General features: G+C 56.2%; 5 protein-coding genes across 9 annotated transcripts; 1 reads left to right on the top strand and 4 right to left on the bottom strand.

The window, feature by feature from the left end:
- Positions 1–376: 376 nt before the first annotated feature.
- RASSF1 (Ras association domain family member 1) lies at positions 377–9,261 on the bottom strand. Of its 3 annotated transcripts, NM_001161877.2 has the most exons (6): positions 8,980–9,261; positions 6,941–7,047; positions 2,766–2,870; positions 2,270–2,567; positions 2,019–2,134; positions 377–1,345 (listed from the first exon to the last, which is right to left on the bottom strand). In NM_001161877.2, the coding sequence occupies exons 1-6, from the start codon at positions 9,227–9,229 to the stop codon at positions 1,199–1,201; spliced, it is 1,023 nt and encodes a 340-aa protein (NP_001155349.2). In that variant the 5' UTR covers positions 9,230–9,261; the 3' UTR covers positions 377–1,198. The 3 variants fall into 3 exon arrangements, with proteins under 3 accessions (NP_001155349.2, XP_042091654.1, XP_042091655.1); XM_042235720.1 differs by lacking the exon at positions 6,941–7,047 and having other exon boundaries at positions 387–1,345; XM_042235721.1 differs by lacking the exons at positions 6,941–7,047; positions 8,980–9,261 and adding an exon at positions 6,205–6,414 and having other exon boundaries at positions 387–1,345.
- A 283-nt stretch (positions 9,262–9,544) lies between these two features.
- On the bottom strand, positions 9,545–13,814 carry ZMYND10 (zinc finger MYND-type containing 10). 3 transcript variants are annotated; one of them, XM_004018440.5, is made up of 12 exons: positions 13,551–13,814; positions 13,175–13,283; positions 12,145–12,261; positions 11,962–12,015; positions 11,706–11,840; positions 11,526–11,614; positions 11,336–11,436; positions 10,853–11,025; positions 10,471–10,596; positions 10,264–10,385; positions 10,021–10,146; positions 9,545–9,940 (listed from the first exon to the last, which is right to left on the bottom strand). In XM_004018440.5, the coding sequence occupies exons 1-12, from the start codon at positions 13,640–13,642 to the stop codon at positions 9,865–9,867; spliced, it is 1,320 nt and encodes a 439-aa protein (XP_004018489.1). In that variant the 5' UTR covers positions 13,643–13,814; the 3' UTR covers positions 9,545–9,864. The 3 variants fall into 3 exon arrangements, with proteins under 3 accessions (XP_004018489.1, XP_011955415.1, XP_042092111.1); XM_012100025.5 differs by having other exon boundaries at positions 13,175–13,317; positions 13,551–13,766; XM_042236177.2 differs by lacking the exon at positions 11,336–11,436 and having other exon boundaries at positions 10,853–11,106; positions 11,512–11,614.
- Positions 13,815–15,269: 1,455 nt separating this feature from the next.
- NPRL2 (NPR2 like, GATOR1 complex subunit) lies at positions 15,270–18,586 on the bottom strand. The gene is made up of 11 exons (XM_004018439.5): positions 18,408–18,586; positions 17,784–17,875; positions 17,513–17,681; positions 17,250–17,358; positions 16,741–16,877; positions 16,552–16,649; positions 16,397–16,433; positions 16,185–16,278; positions 15,992–16,109; positions 15,576–15,718; positions 15,270–15,486 (listed from the first exon to the last, which is right to left on the bottom strand). The coding sequence occupies exons 1-11, from the start codon at positions 18,483–18,485 to the stop codon at positions 15,419–15,421; spliced, it is 1,143 nt and encodes a 380-aa protein (XP_004018488.1). The 5' UTR covers positions 18,486–18,586; the 3' UTR covers positions 15,270–15,418.
- A 100-nt stretch (positions 18,587–18,686) lies between these two features.
- LOC101120446 (transmembrane reductase CYB561D2) lies at positions 18,687–21,374 on the top strand. The gene is made up of 4 exons (XM_012100023.5): positions 18,687–18,789; positions 19,217–19,365; positions 19,828–19,865; positions 20,542–21,374. The coding sequence occupies exons 2-4, from the start codon at positions 19,239–19,241 to the stop codon at positions 21,043–21,045; spliced, it is 669 nt and encodes a 222-aa protein (XP_011955413.1). The 5' UTR covers positions 18,687–18,789; positions 19,217–19,238; the 3' UTR covers positions 21,046–21,374.
- An 827-nt stretch (positions 21,375–22,201) lies between these two features.
- On the bottom strand, positions 22,202–26,940 carry TMEM115 (transmembrane protein 115). Its single transcript, XM_004018437.6, has 2 exons — positions 25,659–26,940; positions 22,202–22,993 (listed from the first exon to the last, which is right to left on the bottom strand). Exons 1-2 carry the CDS (start codon positions 26,507–26,509, stop codon positions 22,789–22,791), a joined length of 1,056 nt encoding a protein of 351 aa, XP_004018486.3. The 5' UTR covers positions 26,510–26,940; the 3' UTR covers positions 22,202–22,788.
- Positions 26,941–27,270: the final 330 nt, after the last annotated feature.

Raw genomic sequence — 27,270 nt, 5'->3', positions numbered from 1 at the left:
GTTGTATATCTACATTCAGGGCCAAAGAACTTCAAATTCAGTGTTCTTTCCAAACCCACCAGAAGCCTTGCTTTATGAAGGTTTGTGGACATTAACATCTGTACCTTTGGTACCATGACCAGTGTCTGGTCCACAGTAGGATCTCAATATTTGGTGAAGCGCCTTCCACAGCATGGAGTGTGTGGTTTCTCTAAGCTCTAGCAGTTGATGTTCTTACCCCCACTACAACCTTAGCCACAGGGTTTGAGTGATGACTGAGTACATATCCATATACCACATCCTTCACAGATTTGTCCCATAGTTACTGTGAGCCTGTCCATCAATTTTGGCAGCCACTGGCATGTGGGGCAGTTACAGATGAGGGCCCAAAGAATCCAAAAGCAGGAGAATTCTTAAATCTTTATTTAGCCAATTCTCTCAGACCCCAGGCCCTGATGACTATCACCCCCACCCCTTTCCCCACAGGAGGCATTCAGCTGAGGCCACAAAATAGTACATACATTCGCATACATCATCAAAAATACCCAAGGGAAAGACCCTGGCTTTGACTGGCAAACAAGGCACAGACACGTGGGCCAGTGCCCACATTCACAGAGAGCCTGGCCCAGGGACATCCTCCTTGGAGGAGGCAGAGGCACTACTGCTGCACCCTTAGCCAGCACTCCCTGACCTGAAGGTGTGTGAGGAGTCAGAGGGTGCTGGAGAGGGAACCCTAGACTCTTCCTTGATGCCTGTCTTATCTTGAACACTCACCCTTGGTTCTGATAGGGCTATCCTGAGACACCCCCCTCCCCCATCCAAGACCCAAATCACACAACCATTCTGCATAGACAAGGGCCCTCATCCCTGCAAATGACCCTATTCTGTTTGTAGGGTCTCCAAGATTCTCATATCTGAGACAAATTTAAAGAGACTTCTGTCTCCTCTACCCATGCTGCAAGCCTGGAGCAGCTTCCAAGGGCAACCCTGGCCCACCATGACCCAGTACGCGACAGGCAGAAGGGTGAAGAGCCATGCTCTGCTCCACCCACTGGTGGACACAGGGGGCCAGCTCCTTCGCTGTTCTCTGGGCTCGTTCCCCCAGCAAGAGAGGGCCTCCATGCACACTCATTCCTCAGGCCACAGGGGCCTTTGCACACTCACACGGCACGCCCTTGGCGCTGCCTACTCTCCTCCTTCCACCCCAGGGTACAAGAGGTCACCCCAGGGGGCAGGCATGCAGGGCTTCTTGGATCTTCTGGCGACAATAGGAGTACTTCTGCAGGATCTGGCGGAGGTGTTCCTCTTCCTCCCGCTGCAGGATGCGCAGAAAGTTGTGTAGCTCAGGCATGCTGAAAGCGTCCCACTGGAGGGGGAGAAAGGAGACACAAGCTATAGCAGGCACTACCAAGCTGGCAGGCTCTCCCAAAAGAAGATGACTTTTATCATGATCATGCAGTTAGGATGGTGCTTTCCAGTGTTAGGTTCTTGCCTGCACGGTCTGTGTTAAGATTCCCAACAACAATATATAGAGAAGATGGGTCCCACAAAGTAGGGCAGTGACCTTGCAGACAGGCAACCAAACCAGTGTTCCTTAGCTACCTGTGGACAGGTCATGCCTCCTTTCTCTGAGTTTAATCTCAGTCTGCAGAGGCACTACCGGGGAGCTGGAGAGCTTCCTGGTAAAAAGTTCTAATGCCTAAAGATGGGCACCTCCATGTTGTCCTGTGCCTATCTGTGTGGCTCTGACCTGGCCTGAGATCACCATGCCATCAGATGGACTCCTGCATCTCCTGAGGACTTCCCACAACAGGAAAGAGCAGTGCATCAAGATAGTTCTTTCTGGTTTCCTGAGACAAGACCTAGACCTTGGCATGAATTTCCTGGAAACCCCCACTTTAGCAGCAAGGCTCACACACTTCTGCAGAGGCTTTGCAGGGCTTGTCCGCAGCCCTGTTGCTCCTTCAAGTCTTACGGTAGCTGCAACCCTCCAGTCCTGCCCAGTCACACCCAAGAAACTAAGGAGAGCTGTTACTCACATTCACCTCCCCAGAGTCATTCTCCTTCAGCACAAAGCTTAGGGCCTTCTCACTGGGCCCTGCAAGGAGCCGGAGGCGTAGGGGCTGCTCCTCATCGGACAGCTTCCGGAGGTACACTGTGGGCCAGGCAGAGGGAAGGGAGGGTTTAATTAGAGCCAGGCACAGGCCCCTCAGCTCCCGCATGCACAGGAGCACATGCCCCTACATGTGTATATACCCTCACACATGGTGGGATGGGGTGGGAAGCCCACCTTGGCCATGGCGCTCAGCCCGCTCAAAGAGTGCAAACTTTCGAGGGTCATCCACCACCAGGAATTTGCGCAACAGGGCCTCGATGACCTCACGTGCCCGTGTGCGTGACAACACGTGCAGGTGCTTGACAGCATCCTTGGGCAGGTAGAAGGAGGTGCGGCGTTTCACAGCTGTGCCCCGCCCTGGGCCTCGCCGGGCATCCTGCAGGGAGGGTGGCTTCTTGCTGGAGGGAACCGAGACAGGGCGCACCAGCTTCAGCTGAACCTTGATGAAGCCTGTGTAGGAGCCATCCTTGTTCTAAAGAGGAAAAACCAAACTGTGATTAGGTGCCAGGTGAGATGGAACAGGACTGGAAACTACCAGTCCACTTGGGGCTAGAGTGGGTGTGAATAAATCACTGCTCGGGCCTTCCCAAGAATACCTCAACTCTGACCTTCTGGGCATCAGGCATGTGGCTGGGTTCCTATCTCTCTCCAGAACAGGCTGTCAACTCACCAGGCTCATGAACAAGTTGCTGTTGATCTGGCCATTGTACTCCTTGATCTTCTGCTCGATCTCAGCTTGAGAAAGGTCGGGTGTCTCCCACTCCACGGGCTCGTCCTGAAAGATGGGCAGGCATGGAGAGAGGGCCCTCACAGAACCCATTCCTCTGCAGTGCATGTCACAGGCAGGACGATAAACTCCTGGTGGACCACTCTGTAAAATGGCCTGTGGGCAGCCTTTGGAAACTGACAACATAGTTCGTGGCCTGATGAAAGGAAACCAGCACAGCTCCTGGTTCTGCATTCTATGGAGACAGCCAAGGCAGAATCATTTGGCTTCTCTGCTGCTGGCCTGGAGCCTCCTCAGCCCTGGGTAAGGTTCTAAGGACACCTTGAAATCAAGGCCAGGATAAGATCAGGGACTCTGAGAAGGAACAGCGTGATCTCAGCACCCTAGTTGGGTGGGGTCAAGGTGTCTCCTGGAGAAGGCAGTTCACTTTGCCTCTCTGCCTTGACCATGACTCACTACAGGGGGAGAGGTACAGGGATTGGTGCATACCAGGAGACCAGCCACCAGGGGGCAGGAGGAGAGGGGCAACTGCTACAACCTTAACGCTTCTTGGTGGGGGATGTGGGCCAGGCCTACATGTCTCAGACACAGTGTGAAAACCACTGTGACGTGTCATTTGATCTTGACCCAAGTTGCACAAAAGGCAGCTTCAGGCCAGGCTCCAATCTGCCAGAGGTGGACATGGGCAGCCTTCTAGTAGAGCCTGTCCCACAAGTGCCAAACAGGGAAGCTTATGCACCTCCTCCCTGCTGTCTAGAGGGTTCAGCCCAAAGATTTTAGCTGCACCACTCAGCCCTTCCCCTTGTTCCTCCAGGGACTGGATTCTTGTCAGAAGGGTGGCGTATGGGCCAGGGCTTCAGCCAAACTCCCTTGTTTCATTGCATCAGCCTTACTTCCTGTTGCCATCAGACAGGCCCTAGTAGGAATGGGAGTGTCACAAACTCAGCTGAGATCATCACTGACCAATGCGCTGTCCCAGAGAAGTTCCCATTAGAAGGTCTTCTGCAGAATAACCTTAATCTTCGCTCAGCTTTGAGCCAGGACAGCCAGACTTCTTCCTGACTACTCCTTTGGAGCCCCCTAAGCTTAAACCATCTGATAGCTCAGATGGTAAAGAATCTGCCTGCAATACAGGAGACCTGGGTTCGATCCCTGGGTGGGGAAGATCCTCTGGAGAAGGAAATGGCTACCCACTCCAGCATTCTTGCCTCGGTCTAACACTTTCACTTTCAAGCTTACACCATCTCATGTGAACAATAGGAAGGACAGATGAGGGGTAGGGTAGAGTTCACAGCCTTTTAGCAATATGCTCTTCACCTACTACCTGCAGCTGTTCAGCTGTCAGCAAGCTGTTGACACTGAGGACTGAGGCTCTGGAGGAGGGGTGGGAACCAAAGCCTATTTGCTTCCCCAAGCTTCCAAGTCTCGCAGATAGAAAAGAGCATTGAGAAGTGAAAAACTCTAGCAGAAACCTTGTTGGAGATGGTTGGAAATCTTGTAGGACTGGTAAGAACAAATCATCTGGATCCTGGAAAATGAGGGATGGAGGGGGGGGATAAAATGATGGCTAAAGGGGCTGGGAATAAAGGACGGATGTGTTTGTTCCATCCAAGGAGAGGATTTTGGACAAGGCATGCCCCAGCGGAAAGGAGTATCAGGATGGAAGAGGTGCTAGGGGCAAGAGGAAAGCTGAGCAGAATCTAGTGCCAAGGCAAGAAGGAAGAGAATTCTGTTTACAGAACAGGGTGATCAAAGGGATGCTACTCACTTATTCCCCTTCCTTATGATGGCTCTGAGCTCTAGCCTGGGTCCCCCCTCTTCCCTCCCTGGGTTGTCCAAGAGCCCCAGACTGGAATGCAGTGACCTCAGTTCCAGCCCCTTCCCTTCTCCAGGTGAACCTCCCTCAAGGACTTGGGACTGGAGGTACTGCACTGTCCTGCCAGGATTCTAGAGAAAAAAGTTTCATTTTCCATTTTCTAAAACTGACTGCTGGAGGAGAATTCCACAAGTTTGTCCCAGAGGGACATATAACAGGACCTTGGAATTTCCCTTCTGTTGCACTCTAGCCACTCAAACTCTACTCTGCCACTGTCCAGAGTGACTGATGGTTGTTTTTTTTTTTCTAACTTATTTTTAACTGAAGGATAATTGCTTTATAATATCATGTTGGTTTCTGCCATAGATCAACATGAATCAGCCATAGATATACATATCTTACATACAAGATATGTATGTATCTTGGGACTCCACAGCCTGCTTTTCAATTGGTTAGTGTCTTGTGGTTTTTCTCACCTTTCCACGATGGAAAATGGCTCAGGCCTGAGTGACACAGGGACAGGGACATTCCCAGGGATCCACCCTCAGACCTTGTACCCACACCCTGGACTGAGCTTTCAAGGTATAGAATTTTCATCTAAATAATCACCCATAACTCCTTTCTCTTGGCTCATGTAAGGAATTCTGCCCCATTGCTGCCAGGTATACTGAACTTCACTTCATGGTCCCCATCTCTCTTTCCTGCTCTGCTGAAGTGTACCAGCTCTGAGCCTGATGGTCACACATGGTACACAGCACAGAGGTCTCTGATAATGGGGACATCTGGGAGGCTCTCAGAGGCACAGCTGCTCCAGTACCACACCTTATAGTCCCAAATTAGTAACCCCTATCTCTTGATCCCTCTCAGGGCATTTTACAATCTAGCCTTTCCCACCTTTCGTGGGTAAAGTGCTCCTGAATGCTGACAGTCCAAAACAAGGCTTCCTTCCCGGCCATTCCCAGATCCCCTGGTCTGCTCTGATTTTTTTTGTATATACGCTGCCCAAGCGAGTACTCCTGGTCCACCGAAGAGGAGGGGAGACTGAGAATCTTCCACATTCCAGCAGCTGGTGACAGGCCGGGACCGGCAAGAGGTGGGGACCAAGCTAGCTCCATCCAGGAGTGGAAATGGAGGGGCCTGGACCTTCCTTTGCCTCTCTCCTAAACACACTTCTCAATTCCCGGCGAGGACTCCTCCCCATCCACTTCCTCCAGGTCCCCCAGAGAAGGGGTGGGAGCGCCCACACGCGGAAATCGAGGTGCTAGTCTAGACTGCACAGTCAGCCTTAGTAAGGGGTGGATAATGCCTGTCCCTGGTCTACCCCAAGCCACTCAGCTGCTTCCCCTGGTTCAACCGGTCTGTGACAGAAACAGCAAGGGCTCGGCACCCAGTACCGATGTGCTGAAAGCCCGACACACGGTTCCGAGGGCTGGCCCCGGTCCGATTCGAGATCCACGCTGACAGGAGGGCGGAGCGGCCCACAAACTCTCGAGACTGCAACGTACCGTGGAGGGGCGAGATGCCAGAGATCGCCCCCGCCCGCCTCCCTCAACCTCCGGTCCCCACCTGGTCCCGACGCGGCCTGCGCGCCAGCGAGGTACGCGCAGTGAAGTACTGCTCGAGCTCTGAGTCCGAGTCCTCCTGGCTGCAGTAGCCACTGCTTGTCGTGCTGTTCCAAGTCATCTCGAAGGAAGGCGTTCCCGCGTCCGCCTCACCCATCGCCGCGCCAGCCAGCCCACCAGCCCCGGTGCACCGGTAGACTCCCACCACCGCCCCAAACGCGTGTGCGCGTGCGCGCCCGTATATGAGTGTGCGTGCGCAGGAACCAGTGTCCGAGCCGCAACCGTTAACACTGAAACGTAGACAGCCAAGACATAGCTGTCATCTCATTGGAGGAGGGATGTCGAAGGGCGGGGTCACACACGCCTCGCCTCCAAGAATGATCTCAGCCCTGGGGCAGCTCAGTTCAGCGCAGTCTCGCAGGCCCCGCCTCCCAAGGGACACTATGGGGCTTGTGCGCGTGTGCACCAGCGTGGCCTCGAGGCCGGATGCAGCTGCGGGAAGGTGCGGAAGTTGCACTTGCGCGCAGTCTGGGCGGCTCCGGGCGGTTAGGGCCGAGTCAGCACCCCCCGGCACCCCTTGGAGCCCGCGCGCAGAATTAGCCACTCTCTGCCTCCGGGAAGTCGGCTATCAAAACGTTTATTGCGCGTAGCGCCGGGCGGCCCTAGGGAACGCCTCCAATGTGGCCCCGCTCGTCCACGCATCCCTGCGTTGCCCGTAAGCTCCCCGGTCCCGCGCTCACCACATTCGTGTCCCGCTCCAGCGCCGGTTCCCAGCCCAGGTCCCGGGGCCCGCAGCAGTCTAGGGAGACGAGCGCGCGGCAGCGGTAGTGGCAGGTGAACTTGCAATCTGCAGAGAGGCCTGGCCATAAGGTGGAGGAACCCCAGCAACCAGCTCGGAGGAGCGTCCCGGGGACAGAAGCGAAGCCCCGGGATGAAGGCCGTTGCTCGTCGTGTTCTCCATGACTGGCCTTATCTTAGTCCCCGTTAACACCCACTGCCACTCAGATTTTAGAGTCTCCCCTGCCGCCGCGCCTCCCCGTTCTGTCCCCCCCCCCCCCCCCCCCCCCCCCCCCCCCCCCCCGCCCCGGGCCTGGAAACTGGCAGGGAAGACTTCATGCTGTTAGGGATCCAGGCCTGCTCAACAGTTGGATTTCTAGCGCCTAGGGCAGAACTTCCCCTTCCTCATTATCAGCGTCCCTCCCTCCTCCCATTTACTGGAGGGGGAAACAAAAAAACTTTTAACTCAGTGCCTCTTCGTGTCATTTTTCTCTATTCCCCTTACACACAAAACTTACCAACACTGGTCTCTTACTTAATTCCTCGCCTTCATCCTCTACCCATTCCAGTCTTGCTCTCCTCCCTCCAGGGAACTCAGAGACCGAACCGCGGAATGCGGTGGTCCCTTCACCTCTTCAGCATCGTCTGATGCTTGCTCTCCGGATTCCCCGGGGGCCCTCACTACCGCGGTTTTCCTCCCACCTCACTGTAATCCCTGTTCAGGGGGCTTTAGTTCTGTTTCAGCTTCCAGATCTAATGGTGGAGAGTCCGAGGCCCAGTCCTGATCGCTTTTCTTCTCTGTGTACACTGACCTACCTTAGATCCAAGGCTTCCATCTGACCTCCTTGAGATCAAATTCTGTGTCAGTATCTTCATTTGGCTGTCCAATAAACAATTCAACCAGACATGGCCAACATTTAACTCACTTTCCTACTCCTTTTAATTCTTCACTTCTCCTCACCCTTGCCCTTGCCAGAGTTCAACTCAGCAAAAAACAAAAACCAGACCAAACCACCCCAACTCATCCTTGATGCCTCTCTTGTTTCTGCTTCTGACACACACCCAAATTGTCCTGTTTTTCATTCCCATGGCCACTTTATTTCTCCTTGGGAACACTGCTATCTTCCCAGCCCTTGTTCATGCTTTTTGTATGCTGCCACAAGTCCCATACTCGTCCTAGCTGAATAAAGACAAACTCCTGTACTAGATGAGAGGGTCTCCATCACACACAGGCTTGGGACATCTTCCCTAAGTTCCTAAATGGGCCAGAGCAGTGATTCTCCACCCAGGCTACACATTAGAATGACCTGTTTTTAAAAATCGCTGGTACACTCTCAGTGACCTGACTGATTCAACAGGTCTGCAGTAAGATCCAAGGGTAGAGGTTTGGAGGGCTATAAAAGCATCCCAAGTGTTTCTAGATGGTGTATGGCCAGTGAGACAGCAACCTCAGCTTGCTGGTGATTTCTGGGAGGGCAGAAGCACCAACTGGCGTGTGGTTGCGTTTCATGTTTTAGCAGCTGGCTGACTGAACTTCCAATAGGTATTTGCTAAAGACAGACTCAAAACTCCTGCTTGTAGCCCTGTGCCCAAGTTTCTATTTCCAGGCCTTCTCCCATAGGTGGGTAAGTTCCCTTCACCACAGGGATTCTCCTGGGGGACTTGGCAAGTGAATCTTTCCAAAGGGGTAAGTGTAAGAATGTGAGTCCAGAGACTGACAGGAACAAGCCTTTCTCAAGAAGGGCCAAGGCACTGGTTAAACTTGAAAGTAGTACCTTGTTTACAGAGAAGCACGTTTGCCTAACTGTCTCAGAGGCAGGTGGAGCTTGGCAAGGTTATAAACTATCAGCCCGCACTCTCTTGTGCTATGGGGCAAAGGTTACAGACCTGGTCTGTGGGAACTGTCCCCCCTGACCCCCTCCATCGCAACTTGGCCCTCAGCGACGGGGCTGTCCCTTGGCTGCCCGTTTCGCTCCCGCCAGCTCTTGGGTCCGCTACTCACGCGCGCACTGCAGACCCTTGCGCACGACGCCCCAGATGAAGTCGCCACACAGGTCACACCACGTGTGCGTGGCGGGCCCCGCCGGCTGGAAGCGGTGGCCCCGGCCCGGGACCTGCTGCCTTGCGGCGTTGCGAGCTGTGCCCGGCGAGATGCGCAATGCATTGGCACGCTCGAGCCGAGTGCGCCCCGGGGCGGCGCACCGTTCGGGTGCCAGTTCCCGCAATTCAATGAGCTCAGGCTCAGCGGACATGGCCCGGTCGGGCCGGGTCTCCGGCCGGTTCTGGGCGCTAGCGAGCGCGGGGCGGGCGGGGCCGCGGGGCGGGCCCCGATTCGGCGCCGCCTCCAGGATTCAGGCAGAGCGGCGGGAGAGCAGAGGAGAGCCGCGCAATGGAAACCTGGGCGCCCGCGCTGTGTCGGCCCGCAGGCGGAGTGGGACGGCGGGTGCGGCTGGGGGCTGCTCTCTCAGAGTCCCCGCCCTCCGTTTCCTATCCTCCCTTCATCCCGCGAGCCACTCCCCTCCTCTTAACAACCACGACGACCTCAAGGGGCCACGAGGAAACAGGCGTGTTTGTGGAAGCTAGCTTTACTTTACAGTACTAGAGGAAGAGGGTCCCCACATCCGGCCCTTGTCCCCTCCCCCCCGCCCCCCGCCCAGGCCTCCTGCCCCAGCTTGGGGAGGCTGCACCCTAAGCCTTCGCGCCTGATAGAGCAGGAAGTGGGGAGCGCTTAGATGGGGGGAGATGGGTCAACAGCTCTTCCCGCCTGCTATCCTCACCACCCGGGAGGCTGGGGCACTTGCAGAGGCCAGATTGAGATCCAGAGGTTTTGGGGGGACACTTGAGTGGGTTGTAGGCACGGGTGGTTGGCCCTCAGCCGCTGCAGCCTTCACTTGGCTCTGTCCCCCTGGGCTGCCAGGACACAAGCCTTTCCATGCTTCTCCCAGTGCTTGACTTGGCACTCCCTGCAGGCAAATGGGCCGGTGAAGATGCAGTGATCCGAGGGGTATGGGAATGGGGGTCCAAGGTCCTAGGATGCCCTCACCTGCAGCAATACCACTCATTCTGGCACCGGGAGCAACGCTTGGAGGCCTCTGCACTGCAGTAGGCACAGCGGGGCCGCTCTGGAGCCACTGCCTCGAGCACATCCAGCCTGTAGGTCTCAGCCCACCTGGAAAAAGGGTCCGGAAGGACTTGCTGGACCTGTGGGTGGGGGGACAGGGGCAACCCCACCCACATCCACGCCGCTGCCTCCCTTCTCCTCTTCTGCTGGCTTAGCAGGCCTCACCTTCGCGCCTGCAGCCTCAGGTCCTGTTCCGAGGGGCTAAATACATGCCGCAGCTGATGCTTGGCGATAGCCTGCCACTTGCCTTTGTTCTCTCGCTCTAGCCGCTCCCAGATTTCTGGGATCTGGGGAAGAGAAGCAGAGAGTGGCAGGGAGGAAGAGCTGGTCAAGTGAGCAGTGGTCCTGACCAACTAACTTCCAAGAGCCTACCTGTTCCAACACCAGGTCCTTCTTAGGGGGCTGGGCTTCGGTCAGGGCCAGGTGAGCCAGGAAACCCTGCAGGTCTGACAGGTTGGGCAGCTGGTCGAGCAGTGTGTCTGTGAGGAAGGCCCGAAGCTGCAAGGGTGTCCAGGGGAGGCAGTGTGAGGTGGTGCTGACCAGAGGGTGGAGGAACAGACAGGGCCTGGGCTGGGCTGGGCTGGGCTGGGCTGAGGGTGCCAGTGGGACCCAGGTCCCACTAGCTGCTGTTATCACCTGAGGCCCAAGGTGTGGAGACAGGGCTGCGGCTGAGGTGGGCGGGCAAAAATAAACATCAAGGGTGACCTAGGGCAGGGCAGGGGCTGTGGACACTCAGGTAGGAGGAGTTCCCTACCTTGAGTAGCTGTCCTTTGGCAAAGCTTGTGAGGCAGTAGCGGGCCCGGGCCTCAGGGCTTAACAGCAGGTTGTATAGGGCGATCCACACCTGCCCATCCAACTTGCTCAGTTTTTGCTGCTCCGAGGGGGTCACTGTATGCCAACGGCCACTCTCAAATTGCTGCAGCTTGCCTGGGAACAGGAACCAACATATGGGGTGCAGGCATTGCGTGCTCTTTGAATGACCGAGCTGCATGGGCCACAGGACACACCCACACTGGGGTGGGGCTCACTTCAGAGCAGCGTGACTCCTCAGTAGTGGGCACACAGGCCTTGCCTGAAACAGAGTCCAGGTCTAGGCCCACTGTGGGTGAAACATCCTGGTATTCTCTTTGGGCAAGGGGGCAAAGTTTACCTGACTGCAAGTGGCCCACCCCATCAATCCTGGAAGATGTCTTGGAAGCAGTGAACTGGGGCTTAGGCGGGTGGAGGAGGACCTTACCTCCTTCCCGCCGGCTCCAGGGACTGTGCTCCAGTAATTCCACCAGGAGACAGGGCAGGTTGTGGGTGCTGAGCATGCGGCTCAAGGTGCTCAGGGAAAGGCTAGGATGGGGATGGGGAGGTGAGTGGAGGTGACAGGCCCAGGCTCCCAGCCCTCCACTGCAGGCCCCAGGCCTGACTGGGTTGCCCACCTATCCACACAGTCTGTGATGTAGCGAAGCACTGAGAGGGCCTTCAGTGCGATCTCAAATTCCATCAGCTCTGCCTGCTTCTGCAGCTCCTGAGGTGGGGGGTAGGGTGGGGCACATGGTGTTCAAGCTAAGGGGGACCAGGGTCTAGCCCTTGCCAACCCCAGGGAACTTCCAGCCCACCTGCATGGGGCTGCTGTACTGGGACTCCTCCTCAGGGGGGGCACCACGGCCACTCTGGGCCACCAGGAGAGTCAGTTTGCGGTGGCAGTAGTCCACCAGGTCCAAGACAGTGTCCTCTGCTGACTCGCACACCTCCTGAAGGGCAGGAGAGGGGGAAACGACCTGGCTCTGATGCTCTGGCCACACAGACACAACCCCCCCTCACTGCCAGACTCTCGCTGAGGGCAGTAGCCAATGGGCAAGGCGGCTGCCTCACCTTGTGGAAGAACACTGTCTCCAGGAGGTTGATGATGGAGGCCTCGTGGTGTAACTGTCACATAAAGAGGAGGAGGACAGGGCCTGGAGCTGCTGAGAGCAGGATACAGGCTACCAGCCACCCTCTCTAGTTCAGGGCCCTCTGAAGGGGCAGCTGGGGGTATGCACCGACGGCCCAGCTTACCACCATGTATATGGGAAACGTGTTCTGGGGCTTGAAGTCCTCCAGCTTGCACAGCACAGGGAAGACCTTCTGCTTCCACATCTCCACTGCAATCAGCTCTTCCACCAGCGTCGGGATCTTTGAGGGGGAGGGCAGCGGACAAGGGGTGAGGTGGCCTGCTAACAGGTCAACCCAGTTCAGCCCTCCAAACTCCCGAGGACCCTTAGGCTCTCCTATGCCCCATGAATTCCTTCCCAAACCTCTCTCCTGCACCTTGAACCTTCATTTCCAGCTGCCTCCAACACCTCTGGTAGGGTCTCCATCCCCCAGGCTTCATATGGATTGGTCCTTCCCTTGTCCCCAGGCTGCCATGCTCCCTCTGCACTTGAGCCCTTGCCCCCGCTCCCCCATCCAAGTGCACCCTCAGGCCAGCCTCCTGTTCATGCCTCCTGCTCATGCCCTCTCTTGTCCTTGTTCTCTGATCTTCAGAGGCTTTTGTGTGCCTTGGCCTCACTTTTCTCAGGCCCCTTCACAGTGCCCTATTCCTACCCCACCCCACCAGTAGGGGGCTCCACTTTTTCCTTGTAGAGGAACCCTTTTGTCAGTGATGATTCAGGTCATCTACTGGTGCCACCTCCTGGCTCACATCCCAGTCAAGCCAACTCCTGGTTTCTAACTCCCTGTCTCCTGTTGGGGAGGTTGCCCCCTTCTATGCCAAAGTTCTGCCCTACTTCACTGGGGGCCCCTCTCTAGCCTGACAGGCTAGTCAGGAATGCCTTTAGAACCTGGGCCCTACCCCTACAGCCTAGGCTGTTCTAGGATCCAGGACTATCTCCCTAATCAACTTGCACCCTGCTCCCCACCAGGCATGCCAGGGTCCTGTCCCATAGGGGTGCTAAATCAAATGTGTAACACACTCTTCTTTCTCCTTTGGGGAGGACCGAGGTGCCAGTCAGAGGGAAGTGTAGGCACCCAGTTTCTGAGAGGGTAGGGTGGTGGTGGGGTGTGGAGCGGTGAAAAAGCAGGACCCCTGCCTGTGACTCCAGCGTACCTTCCCATGGGTGACCAGCAGCTCCTGGATGGGCTCGCCCTGGCTGGCCGTGGCATCGAGGATGGCCTGCATGTTCAGTTTCTCCAGGTTCTCATGCTGCTGGTTCCACCTGCCCCAGGTTGTATGTGCATGTGGGTGCACATCTGTGCAGTAAGAGCGGGGGTCGGGGCTGGGTGCTATTGAAGCCTAACCCGATTCTGAGGGGTCCAAGGTGGCTCAGGACCATATAACCCTATCTCAGAGAGCTTTTCCTCCCCACCTTACGGGCCCCTCCACGCTGGGCAAACCCTCCCCCGACAGGACTCTGGCCCACACTCCCCCAACTCAAGGACTCTGACCCCATGACGCCACCTGACCCTGTATTCAGCGGCCTCACCCTCTGGAGCCCATATCGCGCAGCTGGAAGCTGCGCAGTCCCCGGACTAGCACGTCAGCCTCGCCCGGCAGCAGCAGCTCCAGGTCGCCCATGTCTCCGCAGGGTGAGAGCGTGAAGGTGGGGTCTGGCTTTCCACAGGCAGCAGCTGGCTCTGGGGTGGCGATGCCGACACGCTCGGGGACCACGGTCTCCCGCGGGGCCGAAGTCTGGGACCCTACGGTTGCGGAGCGGTTGCTGCGCGTGAGTCCTCGCCGCCATGGAAACAGTAAGCTCGGCGCCTGCGCAGTGCTACCTGGGCCCCGCCCCGCGCCCCCCCACCCCCCACCGCTGGGTCCCCCACCCGCCAGCGTCTTGCCTCCTAGTCAGGCTGCGGGCAGCAACTCTTTTTGGACTCCTAATGCTTTCTCTCTCACAATCGGCTGCAACTCGAGGGCTCCAGACTCCTGCATCCTAGGCTCCCTCGTCAGATGGATGTCAAGTCGGCCCGCCCCCCACCAGCTCTCCCAGTAGCTGCTCCCTTTCCGCCCACATTTGATACTCCTCTCTGTGTCCTCCTTGCTCCAGCATTTCTGGCGTCCAGCTCTACCTCGTTGGCTCTATCCCCAAAATACTGCGCAGGGCTCACAACTTCTCTCCTTCCTACTCTGGGCTGCCATCACCTCTCATGTTACTGATACTGGACCCATTTCCACCCTTGACTTTCCTGACCTTTCCCCTGCCTTGTAGCATGTGGGATCTTATTTCCCTGACCGGGGATCGAACCCCAGCCCTTGGCAGTTTAAGAGCCTGGATGGAGTCCTAACCACTGGACCTCCAGGGAATTCCCACCAGGAGTCTTTTAAAGGTGTACATGAGGGACTTCCCCGATAGTTCAGTGATTAACACTCCACGATTCCAGTGCAGGGAGTGTGGATTTGATAACTGGTTGGGAAATTAAGATCCCACATGCAGCATGGCCAGGAAAAAAAAAATTTGTACATGAGACATTCCTTCCTCACATGACAGTGGATCTGGCTGCCTCTGGCCCTCAAAACATTGAATACTATAGTCGCTCAGATGGTAAGGAATCTGCCTGAAGTGCAGGAGACCCAGGTTCAATCTTTGGGTCAGAAAGATCCCCTGGAGAAGAAAATGGCAACTTTCCCAGTATTCTTGCCTGGAGAATTCCACCGACAGAGCAGCCTGGTGGGCTACAGTGCATGGGGTCACAAAAGAGTCGGACACCACTGAGCGACAGATAGATGTCAGAGATTTCAGATGTCCAAAGCAGCTTATCCATAGCTCTGCAGAATCAGGCTTTTGCCTCCTCTCCTACCTCCTGACTTTGTTTCTTGCCCCGCTCCCCCTTGCCCTCTATGTTCCAGTCCCATGGGCTTCCCGTGTCTTCCTCACATATCCCAAAGCAGATTTTGATTCAGGGCTTTTACACCTGTTACTTTTGCCTGGTGTATTCTTCCTTCTTCAGGGTTTGGTTCAGCTAAGCCTTCCTTGCCTATCTAATACAGAGCAGTCTCAGCTCCTATCCCAACTCACTTTTCATCTCAGCTTTCTGATTGTTTCTTTCTGGCTGATTATTTCAGTTTATAATTAGTGGGCACTTTTACATGCCCATTGTCGGTTCTGCCCACCAGATGGCGCTCCAGGGTGCCAGGACCACAGCTATTTCATTCACTGCTGGTTCTCTCTGGTGGCTGGCTCAGAGGCAGTCTTCAATAAAGGTAGGTTGAAATGGATGACTTTATTTACAGAAATGAGGGTCAACCTTAGGACAGTATGGACTAGTTTTCTGGTCTAGTCCTCATGCACCAGGCAGGGCTTAGCAGAAGAGAGTAGCCATAGCTGCATGCCTTGTCCAGCCGCCACCAGCCTCACTTCCAGCAGATGATGATGTTGGGGTCATTTTCCAGCCGTTCATCTAGCTCTTGGTAGCTCATGCCTGTATGGTGTGGTAGAGGTGAGGTCAGCAGCCTTTGGGGGGTTGGCCACGCTGCCCTGACCCACCTCAGTGGTCCTGCCTGCTTCTACCTGTCTTGCAACAGATCTCATCATAGCTGTGGCAGCCTGTGTAAAGCCTGGCAGGGTGGCTCCGCTCATCCCGAGACACCCGCACAGGATACTTCTGTAGTCGCCGGATGAGGTTCTTCATAAGCCCAAACTGGATCAGCTTCCTGGGATGAGTGTCAAGTAAGAAAGAGGTGATGCTCTGGGCCAGGCTTCCTTCTAGCCAGGCCAGTCTCCCCTCCCTCCGGTTTTGTTTCCATGACCAGACTGGTCTCCAAAACCCACCACCTCCAGGAAGCCTTCCTGGATTAGCAGTGCCATGTGATTCTGCTCACTAGGTGTCTCCTGCTTTCTCTCTGGCTCAGAGTTCCAGAGAGACACAGAGAATGTATCTCCCCTCAAGCAAACCCCTCATGCTTCAAGGGGTAGGACCCTCTGACCGTTCATCAACGTGCTGCAGCTGTTGGGGGTGGCGGCCAATGAGATCTCTCACAGTAGTGCCTGGGCTCAGGCTGCAGTACAACTGGAATACATCCCGGAGACTGGCCCTCTTGTGCCCTGCAGGCATCAAGGGTCAGCTCTCCAGGTGGCCCTGCCCTCCCTGAGATGGCCTCCCCCAGAGCCTGCCAATACCTTGCTTGGTCACGTAAGATAGACACGCCTCCTGCAGGGACTTGTCGTCTACCAGGTCCTGGACTTTAGGTGTCGGGCAGTACACATTGGAGTACTGGAGGATAGTAGGCGGCACAGGGGCTTGAGTAAGGGGCTTGGAAGTCTGACACAGCCCCAGTTGGGCCCAGTCACATGATCCAGTCTCCACTTAATCAGACCCCAGACTCACCTACCTGGAGAATGGACACCAGTGTCACAACGCCATAGTACCTGGGGGAAACAGTAGTGCTCAGCTTCTGAGGGCCATGCCTTCCCAGCGCCTACACTCAGGGCCCCGGGTTCCTCCTGACTGCTAAACCTGTCCCGGGTGTCACTGCGTCCCACTCACAGCAGGTTCTGGATGGCAATGCGCACCAAGTTGAGCTCCACGTCTGCCTCAGCTGAGATCTTCTGGACGTGGCGGAAACCGTCAATGTAGGGCAGGATCTGGGCAGGAAAGAACAGGTTCAGCAGAACCGGGATGAGGCCAGGGCTGTGGCCAGCCGCATGTCATGATGGCCAGGGCGGGCGAGCACACCTGCTGTGTGGTGAGGTCCCACTGTGAATTGAAGAAATCCTCCTTGTCTTTGGTAAAGACAGGCACATCATACTCCTGGGCCACGGGAGGGTCAGGCCGCTGCTCAATCACCTTCAAGTGGATGGTGTTGGACTCATCTGCAGGGGACCCCCCATATCCTCAGTACCAACTCTTCCAAGAGGCCCTCAATTACCAGGCAGTCCTCCCAGCCACCCCTGAGGCAGACAGGTGGCTCTGGGTAGGACCAGTCTCCTCCTTTTATGGAGCAAGAGACTGAGGTCCATTCAGGGGAAGAAACATGTTCAGGGAGCAGAGCCAGAGAACTCTACTGGCCTCCCCCTCCCCAACCCCATCGTCCACTGGACCCTGGACATCGTCAGCCAAGCTCATGGCTATTTCCTGACCACCAATTTGTTCACCAGTCTTGTCCTTGACTGGGCCCACCTTCCTCTGCCACTTTCCCACCCCTCCTCGACCCCTCTGCTGTCCTTATAGAGGCCGGGCCATACCGATAGGCAGAGTGCACCGGCCTGAGGCATTTAGCTCCTCCAGCAGGATGGTCATGATGGGCACCAACTTCTGCTTGCTCTCCTCCGTGGACACGAAGCTGCTCTCTAGCTGAATGGGGCGTGGACAGGATGGTGGGCACATCCCAGGACCCTTGGCTGGCACACTGCCCTCGCAGGTTCCCAGGTCTGGAGGGCTTTGGAGACATGCGAACACCTTCCCTAACTCTGCCTGCCCATCCACCCGAGCCCATTGTGTTGCAGACCTCCAGTGTGGTCAGGTAGCCAGCCAGCTTTTTGACGATGGGCTCAAGGGCACAGGTCTTGGCTTGGGCATCACACACGAAGCCTAAGTTGAACAGCAGGGCATTGCGGCTATACTTCTTGTGCTCGATGCACACAGGGCAGCCTATCAGTTTCTTCTCCATGGCTGTGCTGGACGAGGGGAACAGGTAGGAACAAAATCAATCTCCTCCTGTCCCCAGGTCTGTCCACTCCTCCTTGGGAACCCTCCCTACTCCCCAGCTTGGGGCTCACACAGTGATGAGCTTGTTCTGCAGCTCTGGCTTGGTGATGATGTACACCTGGACGGTGTCAAACAGCTCCCGGGAGATGAAGTCCTCAGGGACCTGTGGAAGGAAGTGACAAGAAGCCCCTTAGAGGAACTAGTACAGAGACTAGGCAGAGTACATAGGGTGACCTTCAAGACCTAAGCTCTCTTCTCCAGGGTTTCTCCTCTCTCCCATCCACCCAGGCCTACTCCAACTTTGTGTTTCCACACACACATTATGTTTTCACCTACCTCCTGGCTTTTGCATATGCTGTTCCCTTCACCTGGCACACTCCTCCCACACCTAAATTTCGATGCATGCAGGGATACTAGTGGATCACCACTCACACCTCTCATAGGACCTGGCACCTCCCTTGGGCCCACACAGCCCCATTTTCCACAATCACTGCCTATGTGATGTTTGTTTGCTGTGCCACACCGGGAGCCCGGGACTGGGTTTGAATATACTTGTGGTTCACGATTCCCCGCGAACGAGGGAGCGGCGTGCCTGCGTGTAGCACGGGGCACGGGGTTCCCTCGCTTCCAGGCAACTGACTGAACTCCCCGGAGCGTCCCTCTATCCCCCATTGTCCCGCGAGCCCGGATAGCACCTGATAGGTGATCTTGGGTCCCAGCGTAGGGTGAAACTCGCTGAAGAATATGCATTCGATGCGGCAGCTGCTGCCCATGGCGCCAGTGGGGCCGGGGTCTGTAGCTGGCACCTCTATTCCTGGGAGCACCTGTCAGAAACAAGACCGGAGGCTTGGGCCGCCAGCTCAGGCACGCCTGCGCACTGATACACCCGTGAAGCCATCTGCTCAACAGCGCCTGCGCAGCGCAACTCAGCCGTGTGGCTGCGAACAGTCCCAGGAAGTCCTGGTTGGGTAGGCGTCGCACCCGGAAGTTAAGCGGCGGAGCAGCAGGGCGCGCGGCTAGCGCCCGGAGAATCCCACTTGTTCAGGACCGAACCACCTCCTCGGGTCGGCGCTGCGGGTGAGGCAGGCGAATCCCTGGCGTGTAGAGGCAGCAAGCCAGCTGCACGTGGGAAGGGTGTGCTCAAAGCGATTCAGGCTGTAATTTCGACGCAACCTGGAACTACAGTTCCCGTAGTGCTTCACGCCCCTCCAGCAGGCGCTCCCGCCCTGCGACGGCGTGGTGCATTCCGGGATTTGTAGTCTATTACACGGCCTTGCGTATCTTATCTGGAAGGTGGACGAATCAGTGATCAGTGCCAATTCAGATGCGGATACACGCTGACAGGCCACCAGCCCGCGACTATTCCTGGGCCCTGCCTTAATGCTGTCCCTTCCTACCTTAACTCTTTGGAAGAGAGTGGCATTCCTGCTTCGCCACCCTTGCTCCAGTGAGAAGAGTGGACAGCAGGCACCAGAGGCCCTTGCTCACTCTGCTATGCTTTCAGGCTACAGCCGGCCTGATTGATCATGGCCCTTTCTGTGGAGACCGAGTCACACATATACCGAGCTCTGCGCACTGCCTCCGGGGCTGCTGCCCACCTTGTGGCCTTGGGCTTCACCATCTTTGTGGCTGTACTTGCCAGGCCTGGCTCCAGTAAGTAGAATGCATAATTACTGACTTTTGGGAACTGTCAGTTTTCCTGGGGAGCAGGGGCAATAGGAAGCCTTGGGTCTGACTCTTGGGAAAGGCCTGGCTGGCTGAGGGACATGCCATGCTGGAGGGATAAGCAGAGTGATGAGAGTGAGGGCTCTGCCAGCCTGGCCAGGCCCCACAGAGTACCTGGCTTCTCTTGTCTGGATGCTGTACTTGGCTGCCTCTTGCAAAGTACAGAGGGAAAGAGGGAGGGCTGAGAGAAGGGTGAAGGGTGGCCTCTGATCCAGGGAGGGTCCAGGAAGAGAGAATAGATATGTGGTCAGCTTGTTGCAGTAAGAGGGAGCTTGCATTTTGGCAGCACCTCCTTGGGTGATGGGCTGCTCATTTTCCTCAGCCTGTGGGGATTGGTGTGGCTGGGTTCTTCTTGTTTGAGCCTCACAAGTCTTCCTCTTCTCATTCCAGGTCTCTTCTCCTGGCACCCTGTGCTTATGTCTTTGGCTGTAAGTAGTGAACCTGGCCAGCTCTTAGGGGTGGGAAGGAGTACAGCTCTGAGGGTGGTCTTAGTGGCCTCTAAATGTAAATGGACACTTAATATCTGTTTGGAAGGGTGGGATGTGGGGTTGGAGGAACTGTAGGCTCCAACTCCTGCCACAGTTTATATCTGAGACTTGAGCGAGGGGAATCAAGATGTAGGGCTTTGTCTAAGTACAAAATGATGCTTTAGCCACCTCCAGGCAGGAGGCTTAAAATATGCATTTGGGTGTACCTGTGCCTCCAGTCACCTTAATTTACAGTGGTGCATCTAATAGTCCCTGAAACAGTGCACCCATGTGGACAACTCTTGCCGAGAAATTGTATCCAGGCCTGTCAGGGAAACAAAGCTTGTGAATCATTTATAACTGCCCCATCTCAAACCTTGTGTTTGCTGGGTAACATAGCAGAGATGACATTTCAGAGTAGCACCCAGGAAGAAGTGTGAAGAGGTACCTCTTGTGGTTAGTCAGAACACATGTTCTGTCCCAGGTGGTTTTCCACTCTTGCCCCACCGAATACTCGTCAGTGGGGGAGAGAATAAAGGGCAGTCAGCCCACACTGGCTGGCAGCTTAGGTTCATTGAAAACTCTGCCCTTCTGCTTGGCAGCACTCCCATTTAGTGTCCTATCTCTGTCTCCGCAGTTCTCTTTCCTGATGACCGAGGCATTGCTGGTGTTCTCTCCTGAGAGTTCGTTGCTGCGCTCCCTTTCACGGAAGGGCCGAGCGCGTTGCCACTGGGTTCTGCAGCTTCTGGCCTTGCTGTGTGCATTGCTGGGCCTGGGCCTTGTCATCCTCCACAAGGAACAGCTCGGCAAAGCCCACCTGGCCACGTGGCATGGGCGGGCAGGGCTGCTAGCTGTGCTGTGGGCAGGGCTGCAGTGCTCAGGTGGGGTGGGGCTGCTCTACCCCAAATTGCTGCCTCGATGGCCCCTGGCCAAGCTTAAGCTGTACCATGCCACTTCGGGGTTGGTGGGCTACCTTCTAGGGGGTGCCAGCCTCTTGTTGGGCATGTGCTCACTCTGGTTCACTGCCACAGTCACCGGTGGGGTCTGGTACCTGGCTGTGCTTTGCCCTGTCATTACCAGCTTGGTCATTATGAACCAGGTGAGCAACGCCTACCTGTACCGCAAGAGGATCCAGCCGTGAACTCTTCCCAGCCTTGGGAAAGCCTGGATTTGCCCCTCAGCTTGGGAGCCGGGTTTGAGGCCTCCTGGACACCCTCAGCTCGCTCACGGGACACCTCAGGCCCTGGGGCAGCCGGAGTCCTGCGTGTGACACTGTTACTTGCTCCTCATGCTGCGGTGCCTCCCTTTCCTTCCTTTTCTACCGTCCCAGAGGAGTTTATGCATCATGTGCCTGGATGAAGTCGGGGTTGCAAGACTGTCCTCCACCCCCAGCAACTCAACTTTTGCTGGTATGTCCAGAAATTACAGAAGAGAAGAAAGTAAAATAAAGTGAAAAAAAAAAAGACTGAAGGGATTTCCCCGATGGTCCAGTCGTTAAGACTCTGAGTTTCCAATGCAGGGGGTGCAGATTTGATCCCTGGTGGGGGAACTAAGATCCCACATGCCGCGAGGTGCAGTCAAAAAGAAAAAAAAGACTGAAAAGACTGGATGGGAGGAATAGCCCAGAGCTGGGGACAGTTCTTGCTAATACCATCAGCAGGAACAAATGGGCAGCTGGGCAAGATGGGGACCTGTCCGTGGCTGCTCACTGAGGGGCTGAAGCTCTCCTGCGACATTAGCTCCTGGGATCTGGCTGCTGAGTGTCCTATGCCACCTGGGGCCCTAGCAGGTCCTAGGGCTGCAGCTGTAGCTGTGATTGGTGGGGCTGTGTCCTTTCAGTTTCCCCAGGTGCCCACTGTGTTGGGAGTTTCGACTGTGATGGTCCAGTCTGGGCAATGACAGGATGGGAGCTGGGGATGGGCTGCCTCCATAGGTGCCAAACACCGAGCATTTTTGTCTTCAAAGTGAACCATGGGTAAGAACAACTCCTTATGATGAGAGACCCTTAGTTATCAGATCTTCAGGCAGGGCCTCCCTGACCAGGAAGTGCAGGGAGAGAGAAAATGAGTAAGGGTCTGAGGTGACAGCTCTGGGAAGGCTGGTTCAGAGTGGACATGTGGTGGTGAGGCAAGGGAGAGAGTGACAGGGGGTGGGCAGAAATGAGGGCAATGGGCTTTTTATCCAGCAGGAACAGCCTTTGTGACCGAGCCCTGGAACCTGAGGTCCCTGTCTAATCCACGGCTGAGCATGGCGAGGGGGCTGCACAAGGTGGTCTAACGGAGCCCAGGAGCCATACCTCAAAGAACTGCTTTATTGATACTGCGAGGCAGGGCTTGGCTGCCCACTCAAGTGGTCCTGTAGAAAATACCTGGGAGCTGTGGCTGCTCTGGGCTGGAAGCAGCCATGGCCACAGCAGAGGGAATCAGAAATTTTGACATGAGCGTAGTCTTTCTGGGGGCAGGCAGCGATGTGCAGCAGCCCTGCGCTGGCTCCTGCACTGGCTGGACCCCCAGAATGTTTTTGGCAAATCCTTGCCTTGGCTCAGGGCTCTCAGCAACCAGTGTCAGGTGTGCGGGTTGGCCCAGGAGCCACGGCACCAGTGTCTGTGCAGCCACTTGCTTGAGGCTGCCTGCTGAGGTGCAGTCTTACCTCAGATGGCCTGGGCTGCCTACGCTTCAGAGGTCCCATGCCTGGCAGAGTGGTTGTCTGGAGCTGGAACCAGGAGCAAGAGTCCTGGGTAGTGTTGGCGAGAAAGAGCAGAAGGCTGTGGCAACCCGCAGCAGGCCTTCTTCCCTCTCCTCAGAGCAGTCAGTGCCCTGGAGTAGCTGAGAGGGTGTCAAAGGGGGCTTGGGAGAGGAGGTGCTACACTCAAGGTGGTCTAGAGTTACAGCGTTGGGGGAGCTGCCTCAAAGGTGATCAGGCTGGATTCTGGGACGGCCCCCTTCCCTGGGAGTGTGGGGGCCTTGTCTGATGGCACGGGGCTATCCATCTTGGCCCCAGCCTCCTCTTCATCGTCGTCCATGCTGGGCCAGACGGATTGGTCCTCCACTCGCTTCAACCGCTCGTTGAGGGCCTTCAGAGCCAGTTGCCTGGGGCCAGGGAAAGATGACAGGTCACTATGGGTCTGAACGTGGTTCATGCCCTGTATTCTTTCCCTCAGGAAACTGACTTGCCTTACTGCTCACATGCCTCTCAAAATCCTATGTGTTCTTCCCCATTGCAGGGCCCAGGGCTCCCCAGGGATCCGATTAGGACTCTGCCATCCAAATGAGGACCCAAAAGCTGTAGAGCACTCCCTCCATAGTTTGGACACCTTCAGGCTGAGAATGCTGGGTGCCCACCAGGCTGCCCCTAGGCCAGCCCGACATGGTTCTGAGGATGGTGCCTAAGGCTAGGCAGAACTGCGACCCAGGGCAGATCCCTGGACGCATGAATTTCTGCTGGGCACCAGCATCACACTGAAGGCATAACTTCTCCCCATCTCCTTGTCAGGAGTGTTGTGAACCCCCTGGCAAGGGTCTGTGGGGAGGTTTGGAACTTGAGTCCTTGCCTTGGCTCTCAGCCTGGGAAAGCAGGGCCAACTTGGGTTAGCTCACCCCTCCTAACTGACTCTTAGCATTGGCTTTCCCAGAAGAACCCCCAACACCACCAAGACCTGGGTTAGAGCAGGAACACATAGTTTCCTAGCGGGAAGAGAGGAAGGAAAAACAGCCCATGTGGGTAGGGCACAGGCCAGGCCTGGTTCCACTGGGCAGACCCCTGGAGACCCCACCCTGAAGGGAAGTGGGGAAGTTCGCTAAAAGAAGGTATATACAAGGACCTGGGACCCTGCCCATCAGGAGGTGGGCTGCTCATGCTGCCAGGGAGCACTCCTCATAGTGGTCACTGTGGACCCCTTCTGCCACCAGCATGGGAGACCCATATAGCCTTCCATGTTCCAGAAGAAAACCAAAATCTCCACCATGCCAGGGGACATGACAGGAGGAGCAACAAGAAGACAGGCACGCAAAGCCCCAGCACTCCACCCTGTCCTTCAGCCTGGCATCATGGCAAGTTGGCACAGACAGAACAGTCCTTCCCTCTACTACCCAGGCTCCCATTCTGGAGACTGCCTTGCCAATTCTGTTTAAAACCTGCCGAGGTAGTGGCATGCTCATCACTCCGTCACAAGGGTCAAAGAAGGGAAACCCTGCTCCCACTATTACTGGCTCTTTGGGGCAGGGAGTGTGGCATGCAGCAAGAGATCAAACTGCTTGGTAAAGTGACCCCTATCCCGAAGCAAGGTAACAACCACAAGGCTATGCCAGGAACCCCCTTCCTGACACCACACCCCAACATGCCTCCCACTGTCCAGTTTCTTGGGGCTGTGAAGTTTTTTCGAATGTCCAGCCAACCCTAACAATCCAAGATTTCTCACTAGAGGAGGGGCCACCACTGTGGACTGGGATCACCCGAACATCTCTGAGAACAGTTCAGTTTCCACTAGGCCCAGCCCTTCTGGCTGCATCTCCTCCACCAGTTAAGGTTAAAGATTAATAAAGAACTCAGTCTCTAGGATTGAGAGCCACGGAGACACAAACTGTAAGGCCCACAATCAAGCTCTGTGGCATGCCATGTGTACTAACACCTGGCACCTTGGGCCACAGTAATCTGGCCTTCTCTAGTTGGAAACTCCTTCAGGAGAGGGGTGTGTCCCACACGCCAAAGCCCCAGTGGAGAGGAAGCACTGGAACAAGTCCAGCTGAATTTGTAAAGTTGCCTGCTAAGAACTCATCTCACAGGTATGCAAAAGCAGAAGCCTTTTACAAATGCACAGAGTTGGAACAGAACCTGCTCTAGATTTCACAATTCAAGTAATTGCATAAAAAAACAAAAACGCAAACAACAACAAAAACCACTCAAGAATAATGTTAGAAACAGAGCTGTGCCCACTCTGGTGAGTCCATAGGCCTGGGAGAGAGAAAGAAATGGATTAAAAAAAGATCTGTCTTGCCCTGGCCAAGGTGCAGTAAGTGAATAATTCAGCTGAGACTCCTGATGGTGCAGATGGCTTGGTTTACAGATAATGAAAAGGCTGTCTCCATTCCCTGGTGTGGTCAGCAGGCTCCCTCGGTGGGTCACGTGGCTGTCCCCTGGGTTTGGTGACACATGCCTGCCAGAGTCGGTGTACATGGGCCAGTGGTTGTCTAAGTCTAGTTATACCCCAGGCTTCCCTGTTAATAAATAAGCTGCAAAGAAGCACGACATCTGAATTTAAGGCCCAGGAAGAGGGTGGAGTCCAGCACTTGGAAACTGGGGTGGCCCCAACCACCTCAGAAGGATCCCAGGTCTCCTTCCCTGTCCCTCTCTCACAGGGGAAAAAGGACCAGCGGGTTGCTTCTGGCTCCCACAGGACCAGTGTCAAGAATGCCAAGATTCTGAGACAAGGCCAGGCTTATATGTACCTGGCTCTCCACTAGTCCTCACACAGTTCAAAAGGAAGCAGGGCGTTTCTTGAAACTTAAGCACCCTGAGTGGTGAGAAAGACAACTTTTACTCCCTAATTTTGGAAAGCAACGTATGCAGCCCAGATACCGAAGTGTTGAGATCAAGGCCACAAACTGGATTTTCTCTGAGTCTGCCCCCAACATCTTACTGTAAGCCTGCATACAGCTGCCAGCCTACATACAGCAAGCAAGCACCTCAAAAGATGGAATGTGACCTGATCTGTAAGATTCTCCTAGCTCAACAAGGTTTTGGAAGATTTCACAGTACCTTCTCCGCTCTGCATCTTGAGGGTCTGTGCCTGGGAGGCTGATGGTAATGGAGGATGGGGCGCCCACATCATAGCGCTTCACTGTCTTCTGGCATATCTTTACTTTGACCAGGAGGCCATGCACCAGGTTTGCCAGCAGGCTCACCACAGGCTGCAGGATCTCGGGGAAGAAGGTGGCGAAAGCAAAGTGGTCGGCCATGTCCCCTCGGCCTCGGCTATGGCGCTGGTAGAAGCGAAGATACACCCAACTGGAGATCAGCCCAAAGCCATAGGAGGCCAGTGCCGGGCTCTGGAGCAGTGTGGCCAGCCGCAGCAGCAGCAGCAGCCCCAACAGCAGCATGGGCACCACACTGACACGCACCTGGGGCACTCGCAGGACCACACAGTCCCCCATGGTTTGCTTGAGTGCCACCAGGACACCACCTAGGAAGCCCAGGGCGCCGTGGATGCGGACAGTGAAAAGGTAGACCAAGTTGAAGGAAGCCATGTAGGTGAGGAGGTAGGCGAAGGCCCCCAGTAGCCCCACAGACACGTTCACCACTGAGAAGAAGATGAGCAGCTCCAAGGCCCCCCAGAGGGGCTCCAGCAAACGTCCAGCTACCACTACGGTGGCCAGGCTGATGGCCACATCCCACACATGCTGTTCCATCAACCCATGGGTAGCCAGGGTCCAGATCCAGAAGTTGGGCGGAAAGAGGTAGCCTGGGGTGACCGCCAGGCAGCCCGTGTCCACGGCGAAGGACAGCAGATACAGAAATAGTACCGCCGCGCACAGAGCCTTCACCACCACACTGGCGCTGGACAGAATGGCCCCCAAGTGTTGGCGGGCGCCCGGTAGGGCGCGCTGCATCTTCTTCGCGGGCGTTGGCCTGAGGGAAGGGTTTAGTGGGCTAGGGGCCTCCCCGGGGCCTCTTCCCAGTCCGGCCCCGACGGGAGGCCCGGGCCCGACCTAGTCACTGGCCTATGGCCCCGGTGAAGGCTTCTACTTCCGGTCGGGTCGACTCCGGTCCCAAAGGGCAGAGCCGGGCCTGGTCGGTCGCGGGGCCGGGGCCTAGGCCCCTCGACGGGGAATCTGAGGAAAGGCCCCGAGCAGCTTAGGCACCACCGCCTGCCCGCCCGCCCTGTGTGGCCACAGCGCCGACCGGGCTGGCGGTGATCTCAGGGCTCGATCTCCTCCATCCACTCTGGGGCCTCTTACGGTCCGCGCGGCGCGGAGACTAGTTCTGGGCCGGAGTCAAGTCTGGTCAGCTCCGCCTCGGCCTCGGTCTCGGTTTCGACAGTACCTCCTCCCTTCTCAGGCGCCGACAAACAGGGCGCTGCGCCTGCGCGCCCCCGACGGAGGCAGGAAGCCCTCTGAGCGTCGGCCTTGCGGCTCCGCGGCATGCTGGGACATGAAGTCCTCGGCCACACTGGGACCTGCGGCGATCAGGGCTCTGGGTAGAACAAGTCCCAGGAGGCTGTGCGGCGGGAGAGGCGGGTGTGCTTGGGAGTTGTAGTGCTCAGGACCGTGGTCGCCGGTTCTCCAGACGTGGGGGGAAGGCGAATGACCTCTGGAGAGCCGCGAGAACCAGCGGCTGCACAGCTGCACGCCATGCACTTTCTGAATTTCCC

Source organism: Ovis aries, chromosome 19, assembly GCF_016772045.2.
Source record: "Ovis aries strain OAR_USU_Benz2616 breed Rambouillet chromosome 19, ARS-UI_Ramb_v3.0, whole genome shotgun sequence".
Lineage (NCBI taxonomy): Eukaryota > Metazoa > Chordata > Mammalia > Artiodactyla > Bovidae > Ovis > Ovis aries.
This window is presented reverse-complemented; position numbering and strand designations above follow the sequence as displayed.